Source organism: Balaenoptera musculus, chromosome 10 (assembly GCF_009873245.2).
Source record: "Balaenoptera musculus isolate JJ_BM4_2016_0621 chromosome 10, mBalMus1.pri.v3, whole genome shotgun sequence".
NCBI lineage: Eukaryota > Metazoa > Chordata > Mammalia > Artiodactyla > Balaenopteridae > Balaenoptera > Balaenoptera musculus.
This window is the reverse complement of record NC_045794.1, coordinates 12,820,841-12,836,466: the sequence shown is the minus strand read 5'-3', so window position 1 is coordinate 12,836,466 and position 15,626 is coordinate 12,820,841. Positions and strand designations below refer to the sequence as shown.

Below are 15,626 nucleotides of genomic sequence, written 5' to 3'. Positions count from 1 at the left end.
CGCGGCTTTCCCCCTTGGTGTCCATATGTTTGTTCTCTACATATGTGTCTCAACTTCTGCCCTGCAAACCGGTTCATCTGTAACATTTTTCTAGGTTCCACATACATATGTTAATATACGATATTTGTTTTTCTCTTTCTGACTTACTTCACTCTGTATGACAGTCTCTAGATCCATCCACGTCTCAACATATAACCCAGTTTTGTTCCTTTTTATGGCTGAGTAATATTCCATTGTATATATGTACCACAACTTCTTTATCCATTCATCTGTCGATGGGCATTTAGGTTACTTCCATGACCTGGCTATTGTAAATAGTGCTGCAATGAACACTGGAGTGCATGTGTCTTTTTGAATTATGGTTTTCTCTGGTTATATGCCCAGTAGTGGGATTGCTGGATCATATGGTAATTCTATTTTTAGTTTTTTAAGGAACCTCCATACTGTTCTCCATAGTGGCTGCATCAATTTACATTCCCACCAACAGTGCAAGAGGGTACGCTTTTCTCCACACCGTCTCCAGCATTTGTTGTTTGTAGATTTTCTGATGATGCCCATTCTAACTGGTGTGGGGTGATACCTCATTGTAGTTTTGATTTGCATTTCTCTAATAATTAGTGATGTTGAGCAGCTTTTCATGTGCTTCTTGGCCATATGTATGTCTTCTTTGGAGAAGTGTCTATTTAGGTCTTCTGCCCATTTTTTTGATTGGGTTGTTTGTTTTTTTTAATATTGAGCTGCATGAGCTGTTTATATATTTTGGAGATTAATCCTTTGTCCATTGCTTCATTTGCAAATATTTTCTCCCATTCTGAGGGTTGTCTTTTCATCTTGTTTATGGTTTCCTTTGCTGTGCAAAAGCTTTGAAGTTTCATTAGGTCCCATTTGTTTATTTTTGTTTTAATTTCCATTACTCTAGGAGGTGGATCAAAAAAGATCTTGCTGTAATTTATGTCAAAGAATGTTCTTCCTATGTTTTCCTCTAAGACTTTTATAGTGTCCGGTCTTACATTTAGGTCTCAAATCCATTTTGAGTTTATTTTTGTGTATGTTGTTAGGGAGTGTTCTAATTTCATTCTTTTACATGTAGCTGTCCAGTTTTCCCAGCACCACTTATTGAAGAGACTGTCTTTTCTCCATTGTATATCCTTGCCTCCTTTGTCATAGATTAGTTGACCATAGGTGCCTGGGTTTATCTCTGGGATTTCTATCTTGTTCCATTGATCTATGTTTCTGTTTTTGTGCCAGTACCATACTCTCTTGAGTACTGTAGCTTTGTAGTGTAGTCTGAAGTCAGGGAGTCTGATTCCTCCAACTCCGTTTTTTTCCCTCAAGACTGCTTTGGCTATTCGGGGTCTTTTGTGTCTCCATACAAATTTTAAGATTTTTTGTTCTAGTTCCGTAAAAAATGCCATTGGTAATTTGGTAGGGATTGCATTGAATCTGTAGATTGCTTTAGGTAGTATAGTCATTTTCACAATATTGATTCTTCCAATCCAGGAACATGGTATATCTCTCCCTCTGTTGGTATCATCTTTAATTTCTTTCATCAGTGTCTTATAGTTTTCTGCATACAGGTCTTTTGTCTCCCTAGGTAGGTTTATTTCTAGGTATTTTATTCTTTTTGTTACCATGGTAAATGGGAGTGTTTCCTTAATTTCTCTTTCAGATTTTTCATCATTAGTGCATAGGAATGCAAGAGATTTCTGTGCATTAATTTTGTATCCTGGAACTTTACCAAATTCACTGATTAGCTCGAGTAGTTTTCTGGTGGCATTATTAGGATTCTCTATGTATAGTATCATGTCATCTGCAAACAGTGACAGTTTTACTTCTTTTTTTCCAATTTGTATTCCTTTTGTTTCTTTTTCTTCTCTGATTGCCGTGGCTAGGACTTCCAAAACTACTTTGAATAATAGTGATGAGAGTGGACATCCTTGTCTTGTTCCTGATCTTAGTGGAAATGGTTTCAGTTTTTCACCATTGAGAATGATGTTTGCTGTGGGTTTGTTGTATATGGCCTTTATGTAGAGGTAGGTTCCCTCTATGCCCACTTTCTGGAGAGTTTTTATCATAAATGTGTGTTGAATTTTGTCAAAAGCTTTTTCTGCATCTGTTGAGATGATCACATGGTTTTTATTCTTCAATTTGTTAATATGGTGTATCACATTGATTGATTTGCATATATTGAAGAATCCTTGAATCCCTGGGATAAATCCCACTTGATCATGGTGTATGATCCTTTTAATGTGTTGTTTGATTCTGTTTGCTAGCATTTCGTTGAGCATTTTTGCATCTATATTCATCAGTGATATTGGTCTGTAATTTTCTTTTTTTGTAGTATCTTTGTCTGGTTTTGGTATCAGGGTGATGGTGGCCTCATAGAATGAGTTTGCGAATGTTCCTTCCTCTGCAATTTTTTGGAAGGGTTTGAGAAGGATGGGTGTTAGCTCTTCTCTAAATGTTTGATAGAATTCACCTGTGAAGCCATCTGGTCCTGGGATTTTGTTTGTTGGAAGATTTTTAATCACAGTTTCAATTTCATTACTTGTGATTGGTCTGTTCATATTTTCTATTTCTTCCTGGTTCAGTCTTGGAAGATTATACCTTTCTAAGAATTTGTCCATTTCTTCCAGGTTGTCCATTTTATTGGCATAGAGTTTCTTATAGTACTCTCTTAGGATGCTTTGTATTTCTGTGGTGTCTGTTGTAACTTCTCCTTTTTCATTTCTAATTTTATTGATTTGAGTCCTCTCCCTCTTTTTCTTGATGAGTCTGGCTAATGGTTTATCAATTTTGTTTATCTTCTCAAAGAACCAGCTTTTAGTTTTATTGCTCTTTGCTATTGTTTTCTTTGTTTCTCTTTCATTTATTTCTGCTCTGATCTTTATTATTTTTTTCCTTCTGCTAACTTTGGGTTTTGCTTGTTCTTCTTTCTCTAGTTCCTTTAGGTGTAAAGTTAGATTGTTTATCTGAGATTTTTCTTGTTTCTTGTGGTAGGCTTGTATAGCTATAAACTTCCCTCTTAGAACTGCTTTTGCTGTATCGCATAGGTTTTGGATCATCGTGTTTTCATTGTCATTTGTCTCTAGGTATTTTTTGATTTCCTATTTGATTTCTTCAGTGATCTCTTGGTTATTTAGTAATGTATTGTTTAGCCTGCATGTGTTTGTATTTTTTACGTTTTTTTCCCTGTAATTCATTTCTAATCTCATAGCATTGTGGTCAGAAAAGATGCTTGATATGATTTCAATTTTCTTAAATTTACTGAGGCTTGATTTGTGACCCAAGATGTGATCTCCCCTGGAGAATGTTCCGTGCGCACTTGAGAAGAAAGTGTAATCTGCTGTTTTCGGATGGAATGTCCTATAAACATCAATTAAATCTATCTGGTCTATTGTGTCATTTAAAGCTTGTGTTTCCTTATTTATCTTCATTTTGGATGATCTGTCCATTGGTGAAAGTGAGGTGTTAAAGTCCCCCACTATTATTGTGTTACTGTCGATTTCCTGTTTTATAGCTGTTAGCAGTTGCCTTATGTATTGAGGTGCTCCTATGTTGGGTGCATATATAGTTTAATTGTTATATCTTTTTCTTGGATTGATCCCTTGATCATTATGTAGTGTCCTTCCTTGTCTCTTGTAACATTCTTTATTTTAAAGTCCATTTTACCTGATATAAGTATTGCTACTCCAGCTTTCTTTTGATATCCGTTTGCATGGAATATCTTTTTCCATCCCCTCACTTTCAGTCTGTATGTGTCCCTAGGTCTGAAGTGGGTCTCTTGTAGACAGCATATATATGGGTCTTGTTTTTGTATCCATTCAGCAAGCCTGTGTCTTTTGGTTGGAGCATTTAATCCATTCACGTTTAAGGTAATTATCGATATGTATGTTCCTATGACCATTTTCTTAATTGTTTTGGGTTTGTTTTTGTAGGTCCTTTTCTTCTCTTGTGTTTCCCACTTAGAGAAGTTCCTTTAGCATTTGTTGTAGAGCTGGTTTGGTGGCGCTGAATTGTCTTAGCTTTTGCTTGTCTGTAAAGCTTTTGATTTCTCCATCGTATCTGAATGAGATCCTTGCCGGGTAGAGTAATCTTGGTTGTAGGTTCTTCCCGTTCATCACTTTAAGTATATCATGCCACTCCCTTCTGGCTTGTAGAGTTTCTGATGAGAAATCAGCTGGTAACCTTATGGAAGTTCCCTTGTACATTATTTGTCGTTTTGCCAATTTGATTACTATGTGTCTCGGTGTGTTGCTCCCTGGGTTTCTCCTGTATGGGACTTGCTGCGCTTCCTGGACTTGGGTGGCTATTTCCTTTCCCATGTTAGGGAAGTTTTCGACTATAATCCCTTTACATATTTTTTCTGGTCCTTTCTCTCTCTCTTCTCCTTCTGGGACCCCTATAATGCGAATGTTGTTGTGTTTAATGTTGTTCCAGAGGTCTCTTAGGCTGTCTTCATTTCTTTTCATTCGTTTTTCTTTATTCTGTTGCACAGCAGTGAATTACACCATTCTGTCTTCCAGGTCATTTATCCATTCTTCTGCCTCAGTTATTCTGCTATTGATTCCTTCTAGTGTAGTTTTCATTTCAGTTATTGTATTGTTCATCTCTGTTTGTTTGTTCTTTAATTCTTCTAGGACTATGTTTAACATTTCTTGCATCTTCTCGATCTTTGCCTCCATCCTTTTTCCGAGGTCCTGGATCATCGTCACTATCATTATTCTGAATTCTTTTTCTGGAAGGTTGCCTATCTCCACTTCATTTAGTTGTTTTTCTGGGGTTTTATGTTGTTCCTTCATCTGGTACATAGCCCTGTGCCTTTTCATCTTGTCTATCTTTCTGTGAATGTGGTTTTTGTTCCACAGGCTGCAGGATTGTAGTTCTTCTGCTTATTAAATTTTAGTAACAAAGATTTTTCTTCAGCTAATTGTTAAACCAACAACATTCTGAATTGAACATATATTTTCCCCCAAATTATGACCTAACCTATAAACAGCCAAAGGTTTTTCTCAGAATTATAAAAAAAGAGGAATCAAGTTAATTATCTTAAGTGATTACAAGGTATTGTGCCTTTAAAGCACAGAATTACTCTTTCTACATCGATATTGGCCTTGCGAAAATATTGTGCTTCCATATGGCCTAGAAATTATTGTGACACCTTCACAAGTGTTAGCTACTATTGTCATCATCATTATTATTACTGTTATCATAACAGTTTAGTGTTATTAGTTTCGTAAGTTTATTCACTCACACAAATTCTTTATTACTAAATATTAGACCAAATGACATAGAGAGATAGAGAAGGTGACATCTCTACAGACAACAGTACTGGTAAGATGTATTGAAAAGTGACTCCTAGAAGACACAAAAGGAGACAGAATATGTGATGATTTAGCAGGTTTAAAGCACTTTTTCTTGTCTTTTAGTAAATTAAGCGCAATCACTAGTAGACAATGTCACAAAGTATTGGTAGAAATTAAATTTCAATGGTCTTTTAGTTAAAACCCTAAATAATGATGGTAATCAATCTCCTCACCCCTATCTTGGTTATAACTTAGACCCAGAGATGTGACTTAAATTAAACTGAAATTGAAATACAGATACTTCAAGGTAGGTACACCCAAACAGACTAACAAAAACTTAAATAAACAAAAAGGTGTCTGTAACATTTTTCTGAGAGCACAAGTCATTGTGTGGTAGCTAGATTGGGTAGACGGGATTCTAACACTGTGTAATGACTACAAACTCATTCATCAATTTGAAAATTGATACCATATGCAAGCAAGAGTGAAGAAAAGAAACGGGAATATAAATTGTTATTTATTTATTTATGTTTGGGATAAACTTTCCAATACAAATTTAACTTGCTGGTTTAGCCTTAATATAGCCTCATTTGTTTCTGCTTACCATGATTTTCATACATTCTATTTACTTTCCTTTGAAAATTTCAGTGTTCAACATTTTGGGTATGTTGAACTGAGATCTTAAATTTACCATTTTTTTATGTTTGTAATTGCCAAGGAGTGTTATTTGCTGGAGAAAATAAGGAGAAAATTATAGTAACTATGACGAAGTGTTTTCATAAGGAAACTGATGCTCTTATTTCAGATTTGTTGGAAGCTATTATGAATTTTTTAGTGTACAGTTTTTTAGAATTAAGTAGTTAATGTAGTAGAGTTAACTGAATTTTTGAGTCCTTAAAAGTAATAAAGAAAAACTTTGTCTCAGTTTTTAAGTTGTTTTAAGAGTTAATAAAAATAAAAGCACCTAATTTCTCAGTAAGACTGATGGTTCTTCTATATTATATATACATATAGTCCATATAGGTATAAATTGGATATATCTCTTAAAAGCCTAAAGGGGAGCAAACATGTGTAACTGTTTCCTTTGCAAGGTGTGCCCTGTATTGCTGTGTTTAAATATCTGAAAGCTTCTACGTTGCTACATGAGCATCTCTGACAAATGACACTATGGTTGCCAAAGAGAAAAGTTTCCATATTTAAAATTCAGTTTAGCAAATCAACATTTTCTATTCCCTTTTCGAATGTCTCTTATTCTGACAGATCACTATTTTAAAGAAAACACAAACCACGAATTTATTTGACTGTCATGAAGAATTAAACATGAAAAAGTTGAGACGGTTGTGGCTCTCGCTTTTCACTAAAACCACCTGCTATGGGTTTAAAATGCAAACTAGATCAAAACCACTACAAACCCTGGGGGTTTAATTTACGTGCTGAATGAACCGGCTTGTTTTAAAAGAGTACTTCTTTTTTTTTTTTAAACTTTAGAAGAAACTTGTACATCTATCTCATTTGATCTTTCACTAGCCCTGTGAGCTAGAAAGACCAAGAATTATCTCTATTTTACTGATGAGAAAATTGAAACAGAGGCTTAATTGACTTCCTTCGGCTAGTTAGTGCCAGAAATGGTGTTAAAGTTCCAGGCTTCTGTGAAAACCTCTGTCCTAACCTTTAGCTCTAGATCCATAATGTTATCCCAGACCTCTGTCCTGGCCCAAATTCTAGAATGTAACAGTGATGTGCTCTCTCTTGATTCTATAGCCTTGTGAGAGACAATTGTGAAATATTTAGGATTTTGTAAGCTGCTGTTAAACCAATGCTAGCTTGAAATGGGCCATGGTGGGAATACTTATAGCATGGAAATCAGGAAGTACTACAAATCAGGGGTTTATTTTTCCCCAGAGAATTGGTTTACCTCTGTACACTGATTGTATCTAAGTATAAATTGAAGGAAAATAAACAACAATAATAAAAACAGAAACGATAATGTAGTATAAATGTAATTTTATGGATGCAATACTTACCTATGTTAGAGGTCAATATTTCTTTGTTCCTTAATTTGGAAATTTGCTTCTAAGCTGTGAATAAATATGGACAAGACTTCAGGAAAGGTTGAATTAAATGAGTGTTTTGGGTTTTCCTGGTGGTGCAGTGGTTAAGAATCTGCCTGCCAATGCAGGGGACATGGGTTCGAGCCCTGGTCCGGGAAGATCCCACATGCCATGGAGTAGCTAAGCCCGTGCCACAACTACTGAAGCCTACATGCCACAACTACTGAAATCCGCGCTCCGAGAGCCCATGCTCCGCAACAAGAGAAGCCACTGCAGTGAGAAGCCCGCGCACCGCAACGAAGAGTAACCCCTGCTCGCCACAACTAGAGAAAGCCTGCACGCAGCAACGAAGACCCAACACAGCCAAAAATAAATAAAATTTAAAAATAATAATAAATTAAAAAAAAAAAACTTGAATGTTTTGAGGACCTTTATAAATCCTATCCATTCTTTAAGAACTAGGTCAAGTGCCAGCCCTTCAAAAAATTATGGCAGTTGCCTTGCTTTTCCTATCTCAGAACCTCTAGTAGGTTTAAAATAGAGCCTCATGCATTGGGACTTATTTACTCTGTGTTTCATATGGATTGGTTTTGTCTCCTTAAGAATACAATAAACTCTTTGAAGAGTAGGACGTGGACTCTCCTTCTTTCTTTATTTGAATTAATATTTAATTCAAATATTAAATATTTTGTACTATTCATACTGCTTAAGAAACAGCAGTCATCAAACAAAAGTCTCTGCCCTTATGGAGCTTAAAGTCTAGTGAAGAATCAGGAATTAATTTAAACAAATGAGAAATTACAACTGTGGTAAATACTTTGAAAAATTGTGTATAGTGCTGAGAGTATCTGATAGTGGGCTTTTATCTATTCACAGAGGTCAGTAAATGCTTCCCTGAGGACACGGTGATTGAATTGAAATGTGAAGAATGAGAAAGAATTAACTGGAAGTTACTAGGTCTTGAATATTCTTTATGCAGGCTTTCTGTGCCCTCTCAATCTCAGTTAAGTTCCCATATTTTATACCCCCCAAGTGACCCTGAATTTTCCCTTTGTGATAGTAACAACAATTTAAAATTTTATATTTATTCACTCAATGCATGTTTTTCCCACTAGACTATTGGCCCAGGATCCATCATAGTACCTGACAAATAACTCAAACAGTAGTTGTGAATGTTTCTACTCTTTGCCTTTGTCTTATAATAAAGCTGGGATATGTCCTACCTACCTCTCAGTTATTGAAAAGACATAGTAATGTAATGTATACAAAAGTCAGAAAAGTAAGACAAGATCCAAAATAGTTTAGTGCCACAGAAAGCAGGAAGGGCCACATGTTCAGGGGTGAATAGAAATAATTCAGGTGTAGCTGTACTGTCTTGGAGAAAACAAAAAAGGCCATTGGATTTGGCAGTAAGGAAGTTTTACTTATTTGCATTTATCTTGTTTGAAGGAAATTTGTTCAATTTGTGAAACATTAAAATTGGTTTCTGAAGATAAATATCTGGTGTTAATTTAAAAAGTTGTTTTCTTGTGAAAAGTAAAAGGATTGTGTAAATGAATACTGTCTTGAAAAAAGAGGTTTATCCAAGTGTATACATAGGATGTTGTCAAATGTGCTTTGAAAGAAAGAAATAAGAAAATGGAAGGAAGGGAGGGAGGAAGGAAGGAAGGAAGGAAGGAGAACTAGATACAGGAAAAAAGACTGGAGGAAATTGACAGGACTGTTAAATGGTTATTTTTATTTATTTATTTATTTTAACATCTTTATTGGAGTATAATTGCTTTACAATGGTGTGTTAGTTTCTGCTTTATAACATAGTAAATCAGCTATACATTTACATATATCCCCATATCTCCTCCCTCTTGCGTCTCCCTCCCACCCTCCCTATCCCACCCCTCTAGGTGGTCACAAAGCACCAAGCTGATCTCCCTGTGCTATGCGGCTGCTTCCCACTAGCTATCTATTTTACATTTGGTAGTATATATAAGTCCATGCCACTCTCTCACTTCGTCCCAGCTTACCCTTCCCCCTCCCCATGTCCTCAAGTCCATTCTCTATGTCTGTGTCTTTATTCCTGTCCTGCCCCTAGGTTCTTCAGAACCTTTTTTTTTTTGTTTTAGATGGCGTATATATGTGTTAGCATACTGTATTTGTTTTTCTGTTTCTGACTTCACTCTATATGACAGACTCTAGGTCCATCCACCTCACTACAAATAACTCAATTTTGTTTCTTTTTATGGCTGAGTAATATTCCATTGTATATATGTGCCACATCTTCTTTATCCATTCATCCAATGATGGACACTTAGGTTGCTTCCATGGCCTGGCTATTGTAAATAGAGCTGCAATGAACATTGTGGTACATGACTCTTTTTGAATTATGGTTTTCTCAGGGTATATGCCCAGTAGTGGGATTGCTGGGTCCTATGGTAATTCTATTTTTAGTTCTTTAAGGAACCTCTAATGGTTATCTTTAAATGATAGGGCTCTGGGTGATATTTTTCCCCTCCGTACTTTTTTGTGTTTTCCATATTTCTCAAGTTTTTGAATTTCATGAGCTTATATTACTTTCATAATGAAACATTAAACAAAGTAACATTTCATAAAACTGACAATGATGAGGTTGAGTAGAATATAGAATTATGTTTATGTAGTTAGAGGGTTCAGAACTATATTTAAAATTTTTCTTTTCTCACTTTTATTTGCTTACAATTTTAGTATATTAATGTTAAATGTTGATCTTTGTTTATATGTCCATCTGTACTTCTGGAGCCTGAGCTCTTTAAGGGTGGAGATCTTTATATTTCTAGCATCATCCTGGAAGTGACACATATTTTGTTGAATGAAAAACTTTAAAACTGAGATGTCTCAACCTTTTTACTGCTTTCAATCCATGTACCTTTCTTTTTTCAGAACATTAAAGTCACAATGAATGGTCATATTTCTAATCATCCCAGTGGTTTTGGAATGTATCCATCTCAAATGAAGTAAGTTGGAAATTTTATATTTAATTTCTTGGTTTTTTAATTTTGATTTGGTGTTTTTAATTGTTTTGTATTTTCAATGAAAAGATCTCTTTCATTTCTTTATATAGTTCATTCCTCAATATATAATTTCTTTCTAACACTAAGATATGTTATTGTTAAAAGTTTACTGTGTCTCATAAGAAAAAGATGGTTAAGTAATATCAACCCCAATGATAGTGATCTAATAGAAAACATTTTGTTCTGGTATTTTATGTATTATTGCTTTCCATAGTTGCATACATACTCTACTTCATAGCTTTCACTTTCTCTGGAGCATTCTTTTTTCATGATTCATAAAATATTTGCATTTGAGGAAAGTTAAATGTCATCTAGTCCAGTCTCTCAAGACATTTACCATTGTGTAAAACAAAAAAAGACAAGCCCCTATGGCTTTAGATATAATTTGAAATCACCACCCTGACTTAAGTGGCCATTGCCTTATATATTGTGGTTAATATTGTTGTTATTTTCTATTGGCCATCATGGTATAGAGTTCCTTATTTTTCACAGCCACGTTATTCACAATTTTCAGAACCAGGTTGTTCACACTGCTTCACCTTTCTCTTTACAAAGATGATTACAAATCCCTTTGGTGTTGGTCAGTAAGAGACACCAGGGGAGTATGTCAAGTGCTATCTTCATCTTGTCCATCAATTTCTTCAAGCCAGAAAGTTTCGCCACACCCTCAATTTTTTCCTTTTTCTTATAACAAATATCCATTTAATCATGAATTTATTGTAATTTCTTCTATTAAGGAACTCTTGATTCTATCCCGAACTATTCTTTCTCTTCTAACTTTATTTGTGGTCTTTGTCTCCTACCTGAATTTTTGCAGCACCTTTCCGTCTGGTTACCTTGCCATTAATTCCTGGATTATCTTTCTTAAAAAGTTGTTTGGATCATGTTACTTCCCTGTATAAAGATATTTACTCCATCTAGAGAATAGAAATTTAATCCTTAAGCCCTCTATTTGCCTTCCCTACTTCTCGAGTCATTCATTTCTTGCAAGCACATCCCACTAGATGCTTTTCCCCTCGGGCTTCATGCTAGTTCTTGAGCCAGATCGACATGCTTTTTCCTCACTTAATTCTACACCTGCCTCTAGAGCTGCTTTCCATTCTTTTAGATTCTGCTTAAATGCCAGTGAAGCCTTCTTGGGCACCCTTATAAAAATTTAGTCCTTATTTGATGTTATATCTCTTAGTTTGACCCAGATGTCACATTCTGTTGTAACCATTTTACTTGTTTTATTTTTATTTATTTATTTTTCTTTTTTTTTTAACTTTTTTTTACTTGTTTTATTAACAATACTCTCCCCCAACCCCGCCTTACCCCTCATTCTTCTAGATTTTAGGGCTTAATAAATGTTTACTGAATAAATTTTAAAAATTCAAATAATATGTTTACTTCACATAACAGCAACAGTAAGCTAGAAGTACCCGGTAAAGCTGGTCACATTTAACGATAACGTGTTATTTTCATTAACTGCATTTTAAGTATTTGTGAAAATAGTGTCTATTTCGTTACAGTTTAAATGATTGAGAAGTTTTTATGATTGGGTCACTGCTCACAACTCAATTTAGTATGGCAAACTTAAATTCTTCTAAGGCAGCTTCAACCTTGTTGAATCTCCTTGGCTGTGGTTCTGACTTGATGTTTGAGAGAAGGTTGCAATTTGTACCAGCCTCCATCCACGGTGGGTCAGGATCCAGTAGCCTACTTCCTGACCGCATCAGTATCTGGCTCTTTTTTACAGAGCCGGTTGTATAAACTCTATATGTTCTTTAAAAACACATGGTGATTGCGGTGCACTGGAATTTTTATTTGTAGTTTTGACATTTTATTGCTTACTTTGGACTCTAACTCAGCACGATGACCTGTTTTTTGTTTTTTTTTTTACAGTGGCTACGGATCATCACCCACCTTTTCCATGGACAGAGAACACAGTTCAAGAACAAGTGCAAAGGCTCTCTATGGTATGTTTGTGTATTTAATGGGGTATAATTCTATTTCTAACTACTTAACTTTTATGAATGACTTGCTCAAAGCCATAGCTTGAACCCATGCCTTGTTTATATTATTGGGAATGAAGTAGCGATTGATAGGTACGGATTATTTTAAAAATAATTTTTACAGAAGCTACCAAAGCCGTAATCTCTGCTGGCTGTCATACAATTTAGAACTACAGACGAAATGTATTCAGTACTTTCTAAGGAGTCTTTTAGCATGGTACTAGTACCTTAGGTGGATTTTCCCATCTAATTATGTATGGTATGTTTGTTTAGGTAGTATTACAGTATGACCAACAGCCCTTATATAATTTCTTTCAGATCCTTCTCTAACTTCCATTGTCCTCCCTCTATTGTCTCGCTTATAAATACTGTTGTTTTTTTTTAAACTTCAGATATAAAATAGAAGTCAATACTACAAAAAAGTTAAGGACTCCTGAAATATACCACATATGTTTAGGAAGGCATTTGCTTTCACAGGGTCTGCATGGCTTTTTATTATTATGCAACCATAAAGAATGAGACTAGTATTGTGGTTAAGAGCAAAGACACTGGAGCCAGACGTCCTGGATGCAAATCCAGTTATTAGCTGAGCAAATTACTTTACCTGTCTGTCCCTCATTTTGCTTGTGTGTATAATGGAGATATCTTGTAGGGTTGACAGGAGAATTTAATGAGTTAGTACATGTAAAATGCTTTGAACAGTGCCTGGCAAGCAAAAAACACTGTATATATTTGCTATTATTATTATTATTATCTGCTATAGGAACCAATAGCATTTTCTAAATTTGAAATTCTTTTCTTTTTACACACCTAGAGCTACAATATCTTGGCTGTGTAAGAATGACTCATTCTAAGGTTTTGTGATTCTTTCTCTGCCTATATATCCAGTGACTAGACTTTAGGACTCAAATTATACACTCATAAAATGGATTTTATACCGTACATAGATAACATTTTCTTGTGGCCTTGTCAATCTGATTAGCGTTGGTTTCAGTTCTCTTGAGTACAATATTGTGACATTCTTACCATGGCCTAGTCATTATGAACTGTATATCTAGAGAATATATTCAACAAATACTTATTTTGTGTTTAGTATGTGCCCAGCACAGGGCCGGTAACATATGGTCCTTGACCTTAAGGGACTTGCACTCTACAGAATGACTTGAAGAAACTGAAAAGGGAAAACCTTTTTTTTTGTTTTTGCAAAGATAATCAATTCCTTCAGTCTTTCATTTCTAGACAGAAAGTTATTAACGTGTTTCTGTGTGCCTGGCCATGATCTTCACAGTCTCTGTTTCCATGTCCTTTGATTCATTTCAAAGATGAATAGGAGATGGTCATTGCTTGTGCACTGTCTTGGTGAGGTAGGCTCGTGCATGTATTGTTATAATAAAGTGCTGGATAAGCTTGGATGGCAATGTGTATGAGGTGCAGATGGAGGAGGTGGGCAGGGTCAGCTCTTCTATGTGAGCAGGGCAGGTAGGCAGGAGGGATTTCATACAGAGATTAAACTCTGAACTTCTCCAGGCATTTGTGGGGCTGGAGGGTGCTGTAAACAACTGTATGAACCCTTTTTAAACTAGACTATAAGCTCTGTGAAGGTGGGCCACATTTGCCTTGTTTACTTCAGGATTCCCTAAGCTTAGCACAGTGGCTAATGTATAACTTATGCTCCGTAAATACCTATAGAATGAATACAATGCATCAATGAGTTGCAAACAGTTAAGTGTTAACTGGAGGGTTCAAGGTGGTGCACTGGGAAATAAGATGGAAAAAATAAACACGGACAACACTGGGAAAAATCACACTAAGGCATATGGACATTGTTTACAAGGAATGGCCATTGAAGTGTTTTAACTGGGGGAATAATAGGTCATATCTGTCTTGGATCACTCTGGTAGCAGTTGAGCATGGATTTGATGAGCGTGGATGGAAGTAGGTGAATCAGAGACCTAAATAATGTAGGTAAGTCAGATATCTAAATAATAGCCGGAAGATTTTTGTTAAAGAGAAAAAGTATTAATCATCTCACAAATACCATAGATCCAAAAGTCTATTTTCAGAAAGCTAAGAAAGGAATAAGGAATAAAAAGTAGTACTCACCTGCAAATGTTAATGTTTATTTTGTGTTGGGAGCAATTTCATAAAATCATAGCTCCAATGATTGAATCTTTAGCTTTTAAGCAGTAAATTTTTATCTCTCCCCTTTTACGTATAAAGCAAGCTGAGGCTCCTTTTTAAGGTGAGGTAATTTGTCAAAGTCACAAAACTTTAAAAATCTTGATGGCGAGAAAATATAACAGTTAATCTTGTGTAGTGTGAGGCCAATGAACAGCATATTGGTAAAACAGAGGACATAAATAGAGGGATGGAAAGGGGCAAATGCAAGAGCCATTTACACGGACGAGAGAATACTCAGCAGTGTATTAGACTTAGAAGTCAGAGGGTTTTAAGTCCCTTGAAGTTGCAGGTAATGTTTCAGTCCTCCTTGTAGCTAATACTCACCTCTCCCTCCCAGCTCTCTGTCCAAAAACACACACACACAGTATGCCTTCTCTCCGACGGGCTCCCAGTAAATGCCTATGGAATGAATGGTCCGATGCATGAATGACAGTGCAGAAACATGTCCAGGTTTTGAACAAACCTTTGCAATGAACAAATTCTATTTGAAGTTTTAACTATATTTAGTTAACATTGGGAGTGTTTAACCTCCCAATCTGCATAGTTTTAACTTTCTTTTTGTAACTAGAAAGTTGGTAAAGGAGAGATTTGTAATGTCATTTACTGTGTCACAATGTATGCATTTTCTTGAAGATTTCTCCTTTCACAATGATTAAACCAGTTGAATAAATCCTTCAAGAATTCATTTGTTTTCATGGCTGGTACATGGCCTTCTCTGGGATATGAAGGTATTATTTAGTGCACTGCAACATGAGTTTCACGGTAATGACCGCTGTTTTTTATACACTGACCACAGGCTAGTTACTGTATCAGGAGTTTCATGCAGCTTGGTCTTTTTTATGAGAACACTTTTCAGTCTGACACCATAATGTGCCATCCAGATTGCTTCAGGATGACTCTGAGAGAGGCATGGGTTTGGGAGGCCAAACGATCTGTGACTGAATCATGGCACTTTCTACCAAAGGGCTGCCATTTTGAGCAAATGGTTTAACCTATTGGTCCCAGTTTCCTCAACTACAAAATAGAAACGATAATAATATTGTGATAAGT

At 35.7% G+C, this 15,626-nt stretch overlaps 1 protein-coding gene across 6 annotated transcripts in view; it reads left to right on the top strand.

Annotated features, from left to right (window-relative positions):
- Positions 1-15,626, top strand: part of EPS8 (epidermal growth factor receptor pathway substrate 8) — a 198,008-nt gene that overhangs the window by 119,159 nt on the left and 63,223 nt on the right. For all 6 annotated transcript variants that reach the window (XM_036865576.1, XM_036865575.1, XM_036865579.1 and 3 more), the window contains 2 exons: positions 10,271-10,344; positions 12,286-12,359. In XM_036865576.1, the coding sequence (XP_036721471.1) occupies positions 10,286-10,344; positions 12,286-12,359 (133 nt within the window). In that variant the 5' untranslated portion in view covers positions 10,271-10,285. Of the gene's footprint in view, positions 1-10,270; positions 10,345-12,285; positions 12,360-15,626 lie in introns of those variants that run through there.